The 6,000-nt window shown below is 36.8% G+C and overlaps 1 protein-coding gene across 5 annotated transcripts in view; it reads right to left on the minus strand.

The window, feature by feature from the left end:
• LOC102376260 (protein ADP-ribosylarginine hydrolase-like protein 1) overlaps window positions 1–4,028 on the minus strand; it is a 134,534-nt gene extending 130,506 nt beyond the window's left edge. For 2 of the 5 annotated variants that reach the window (XM_025196116.1, XM_025196115.1), the window contains exon 1: window positions 3,533–3,987. In XM_025196116.1, the coding sequence (XP_025051901.1) occupies window positions 3,533–3,746 (214 nt within the window). In that variant the 5' untranslated portion in view covers window positions 3,747–3,987. Of the gene's footprint in view, window positions 1–3,532 lie in introns of all 5 variants that reach the window. The other 3 variants (XM_025196114.1, XM_006017251.3, XM_006017250.3) reach the window with 3 other exon arrangements.
• Window positions 4,029–6,000: the final 1,972 nt, after the last annotated feature.

Consider the following 6,000-nt stretch of genomic DNA (forward strand, 5'->3'; position numbering starts at 1 on the left):
CAAGGTATTTCCTGGGGATGCAGTTCTACTATCCTGTTCTACTATCCTTACCATATTGAATAATACACTATTTCTTCAGTACTACAGTAATACAGTATTTCTTCAGGATTATGTATAAAAAAAAAAAAAATAGTATCTAACATGAGTTAAGAGTCTCAGAATCTCCCTTTAGTTCCAACTCAGCTTCCACTGGCTTCTATTTGATTTTTTTTTAAATTAATCTATTTATTTTACTTATTAAGGACTAAATAAAGATTTTAGGATTTGTCTGATTATGTTTGAAATATACTAAGGAACAAAGAGAAAAAAAAATTACATGCCTCAAGCATTCCCAAGGGAAAATTCCTTTAATAGCCTCTTTATAGCAGTCAGTGGATATTTCTTGAGACTAATAGAAGAGACTCAATTTAAGACACATTATGGAGGCTCATAACCCAGAGCCATTCCTTTTTTATATTGTAATGTGCAAAAAAAAGGGGAGGAGACACATTATTTCCTATTTCCATACGCAATATATAAATTATACCACTTACCAAACACAGACTTCCAAAGAAACATGACTTTCTACAAACCATCCCACCCACCAAAATCATTTCAGTCATAGGTGTCAGTCAGATGCCAGTTCATCTGTGAAAACCAGATTCAGTAATACAGAAGGTAGATAGAAATGTTCCTTGTAGATTATGAGTCATACATATCCCCTTCCAGAACATTTTAGGACTGTTTGAGCAGCATAACACCATAATTACTCCAGCTATAGACATACAGAGAGGAAAATTTCAATTAGGTGCGTTTGCAGTCAAGTGCAGTAGGAACAAAACTATTTTATTTTTTCAGGACTGAAGTCTGATTATTTAAATTCTTCTTTCAAATCAGAAAGGAAAAGGCTTTCCTAGTTTTAGTGATGGCTTTACAGTGTCTCCTACTGTTGGCAGGAACTAGTAATATGGGTAGGTATCTTGATCCTCCTTTAATGCAATAAAACACAACAGAAAAAGCTCCTAGGATTTCTTTACTCTTTGTTAGTGGATCAGGGTCTAAATCAGACCCACAACTTCCACCAAAGAAGCAACAAACTTGAGCAAGAAATGCAATGCTGGCCATTTCATACTGTGCTCCTCCTTTCAACCTCAGTTTTAACTTTGCAATTTGCTGTAAGCAACATCAGAAAGGTCATGCAGGCAATGCATTGTCTGAAATTCATGGGCTGGGGATACCTGGCATAGAGCAGCACAGTCAAGCCCATTTGCAGCCCTAGGATATTACCATAAGTGCTTTATTATAAAACATACACACACTCAAATGGTGAAAGGAAGGAAGAACAATTAAAATGTTTTTGCCATAAAGATTTGTTGCATTTTCTGTTATTAACACAGCTGGGGGGACATTGAGGATTTTAGTTTTATTTCTTGATCAAAGTTTCACTTTTATGGGGCCAAGGCATCTTCCAAATTTTTGACACAGTACTAAGAATCTTGCACTTCTACCTACATATAGCCTGAAACTCCTCCTATGCAATGAGTTCACCACAGTGCTGCTCTTTAATCTTTGAGACCCTCTCTACACATGGCAGGTAAGGGTGTAATGGGATCTAATTCATCCCCTGCTACACATGTAAATTAAAGCTCAATAGCAACCAGCTATGAGGTTAGGACACATTGTTGAGGTCTAATTTTACAGCTGGTTGGAGCTTTTTATAAGGTGATAGCTACTTTGCAGTGTAGCTGGTCTCAAGGTAATTTGTGCAATTAACTCGGTAACTTTGTGATACCTGTAATGTGTAGAGGGGGCCTGAGAAACTAGTCTACGAGTAGCACATTCATATAAAAGATAGGTTAGAAGCATAAACTTTAGTTAACTCAGCCCAAGAGATCCTATTTTACATACTCTAGCGTTACTATTGCATTGACGTCAACAGTTTGAAGTAAAAATCAGGCCCAATTTCCCATTTCCTTTAAACTTTTTGGTGCTAAAGACATGCATAGCAGGGATTTTGTGTTTCTTCAAGTAGCAAGACAAGGTGCACTTGTCACAGTTGCTTTCTTACTAAAACTATGGCTATAAACTGAAAAATTTTCATTAAAAATTCTTTCTTCCCACTTTGTAATTTCTTCAACTAGTCCAAATCATGCATTTTGCTGTGGTAGTTTCACCAGTGAGAACAAAAGTGCAGGAGAGTTGCTGTTGTGATTTATAGGGAGGGTTTTTTTTATTATAACACACCAGCTGTGCTTGTTGTATTTAAAAAATATAATTTACTAATAGCATAACTGATACAACAAGACTTGTTAGATGTAGGAGATACCATTTGTACTTTATAGAGTTCAAGAAGCAGAAAACATGATGTGCATTTAATCATGGACTATATTCAGAAATATGTTAGTCATCTTTCCTCTTGATATTGCCCTTATCTTTAGTGCATTAGCTATCCTTCAAACCATTGGTTAGTCAGCAGCCAAGCATGAAGTATTCAACATGCTCTTCAACTGATCTCTGGAAACTAAATTTAGAACAGTTTAGCAGCAGACAGATAAAACAGTGAAATAAGAGCATGTGAGATTTCATTGATTTGGATGATTCTTACATACAATTCAGCACATTTGCAAACTTCTGATGTCAGTTACAGAATAGCACTTGGTGTTAGTTTTTTTTCTTAAGGCTCATTTGTATAGATAAAGAAAACTTAAATTTTGAAGAAAAAGGTGTTGTTAAAACAAAAAAAAAAGCTGTGCTTATTGACATGCTTTTTGTGAAAAGGGCTTGCTGATCTCAAAAGTCTTGACTCAATTGGCAAGTGTGGACATAGAAACCATGGCCAGCTACAGGTAGCTGCTATTGCCTTGAGAAAACACAGGTCAAAACTTTTGCGATTTTAGAGAAAGTACAAATTTAAAAATAGTGACTGTTTTGATATTTTAGCTAAAACTACAGTAAGTTTTAAAATGTCTTTCTGTAGACCAGACGGAGAAGCTCTTTGCATAAGGGAAGACTTTCCATTTCTGTCTTTCCAGGTGCTATACCTAGTCTCAGATTCGAAGAGACAACATTTCTAACAGGCTGCGTGACATCACAGTATTCTGTATAACATAACGTACAGAAACTATACGAGTAAGTGTTCTGTGTATATTATTTTCAGCACAAGAAGTTTAAAGCTTTTCAAATCAGTTTAATTTTTGTGGACTGTATTGTTCTTGGAAGCGTGTGGTGCAGAGAATCTCTTTAACAAGCTTTTTCTTTGATAGATACAAATTGTGCTAATCTAAATTTTAATCAGTTTTATATATTAAAAAAAAAACTATGGGGAGACACTCTAAGCCTAAGAAATCGCACTTCTGTTTTCTGTGGCTGAATAAATAATGCTCCCAGCAGCAGGCTTATACTCATCATCATTCAGTACAGCAGTACTGGTAGACTCTTAATAGTTTCTTGCAAGCTCATTACACCCACATTATTTAAGGTTTATTGTAAGTGTGTTAGCAGCTCCACAGGTTTATTCCTTCCCATCTGGGTTCACTAGTCAGGTCTTACTCACCTGTGATGAGAGCCTCTGCAGTAGCCATGTGCATCAAGGTATTGTCACTTACTGGCCATTTGTCTGAAGACAGCACCAGATTCTCAAGCCCTCCAATTTCTTTCAGTTCCTCTTGGATCTTTGCACCTAAAGCATTGTTTTCCCGGGAGAAATTTCGATAACCAAGAGCATCCCCTACCCCTGCCAGCACAAGAGCAGCCTTACATTTCTCCATCCTAAAAGAGACTTTCCACTTTCCTTTTGTCTAAAGCAGCCACTGCGTCTTGGACTTTCTTTGTTCCTTTGCCTTCTGCTCAGTTACACTGACACTTTATATCAGCTATTGTGTCACTGTACAGAGCTCCCTCTATAAGGCAAGACCTTCCTTTTCTGGCTTTTTAGGTGTTACCTCTCGTCTGAAACCCAATGTGAGGAAATATTTTGTAATCCAAGGATTTCACAGGCTTTTAGTTTACTGTAAAAACACAAGTGTACCACTTGCAAGAAACAAAATGCAAAAATGAAAGTCATTCTTGCAACCCAGTGTAAAGCAAGCCAGGGAATACTCAGAATATCCAGTGCAAGTAACTCTACACTCAGAAAAACAAATACCTTCAGGGGAGGTACTAATTTATTTAATGACTTGTAAATATTTTTAATTTTGGTAATAATTTTGTTCTCTTTGTAAAATGGAGCAAAAACTAGAAGCAGTCTGCTGTTAGAAGAGATGGCCCAGATCTACTCCCAAAACCTCAAGGGAATCAAGGTTGGTAGGTTACAGATTACAAGCCAAGTAAATTTCAGTAGACCTTTCACATTTCTAACTATATCCCATGGCAATGCTGTATCAAATGGAAGCACGGACGGGTACATTACTGGATTTAGACTGGTGACCCAGAAAACATTAGTGCTGAATTCAACTGGCTGATTAAAAAAAAAAAAAGTTGTACTCTTTATACTCACAAATCAGAATGTTTAATGAATTAAAGAAGCAAGAAAAATAACAACTTACCTTACTGTTTCTCATTGGACAAATTAAAGAAATATGCAAAATAACTACTAACATACCATTTTGCTCTCACATTTTTCATACCAGCATAGGCCAAAAGCTGGTCATTATATGTTTTGGAATAAAAAGAGACTTTCCTGGGAGTCTAGGACAATTGTTTACACAGAAAAGGTCTAAACTAGTAATGATCTCACATTCTGATAAACAAACACTTCTGGTTTTTGTACTTAGTATTTTTCAGATGGTTTGTTTATCACAAATGTGCCCACAACTGTAACATGACATGGGGAAAGAGACTGCAGCACTCTGAACCCAATACTCAATACTTGTATTCAAATAGAGCTCTCTTCCCCTACTCCCTCAGACCACATACCAGCGTCTTTCTCCAACATGTCTATAGCAGATGACGAAAAATGACAGTTTCAAAGCACCATTTGCATTTTCTTAAATAAGTAAAAATATTTTATTTATTGGTTTTGCAGACAAATTTTCAAAAATGGGTTTATGAATTTAGAAACTTTGATTGTATAATTAAAAACTGAAACTCAGGGGAATTACTCAAGATCACACCAGCCATCCAGGGAGGAAGCATCTTCAACTCTTAATTCTGTGTCTCATTTACAAGACTTAGCATTCTTCCAGACCTCTACATTAACCACCATACCTAGTCCATTCGAGTTGCTGGGTAAGCTGTGTCACTGTGAAGAAGAGGCAAGAAAATCAACTACCAAAGCTAGTACTATGAGCAAGTACAGGCCTTATCAGATGAAAGGCTCCTTTCCAGAAATGGGCAAAGTTGTTGTCATTCCCCCTTTGTCTTATCCTTGGCCGAGAAGTGGACACCCGTGTCATGGATTTTGTCCTCTTACACCCTTCAAAACTGTGCTCTCTTTAGTCTCCTGTCTTTGACCTTTTAGGGAAGAATCCTTCTTCATTCAAAGGCATTTTGTGCCGATATCTGAACAAAGAGTGTGCTTTAAACTTCCTGCTTCTAACAAGGAGTCTCATTCCCCAGACTCTCTCAACAAGAAAGTGAAGAGCTTGATGTCTCTGTTCTTAAATTCTGAATGACAGCGCTATAATGTGTTGTTGTCTGAGGTGTTTGACACTTATTTCCTTCCAGGTGTCTTATACCCAAAATATAGCAAGAGCCATAAGTACATTATATTAGATAGCAGTTTAAGCACAGGGAAGGGCCTTTTTCCCCTTTTTTAAAGGAATTAGGCTCTAATGAAACTCAAAGTTATGATTGACAGTTTAGTTCTCTCAGGACGACAATACAATACACAAAATAGCAAAACTATTGCATTATTTGCAGACTAGTGTCTGAAAGGAGTTTTTTTGTAGGGCTTGATTTTCACAAAAAAGCAAGAGGTACCAGATGAAAACTAAGAGGGTTGAGAGGTAGGGAGGATTCAGGATTTGGCTGCCAGACTGAAAAACCCATTGTTCATAGACCTCCATAACAAGTAAAGTTGAT

Source organism: Alligator sinensis, unplaced genomic scaffold (genome assembly GCF_000455745.1).
Source record: "Alligator sinensis unplaced genomic scaffold, ASM45574v1 scaffold288_1, whole genome shotgun sequence".
Taxonomy (NCBI): domain Eukaryota; kingdom Metazoa; phylum Chordata; order Crocodylia; family Alligatoridae; genus Alligator; species Alligator sinensis.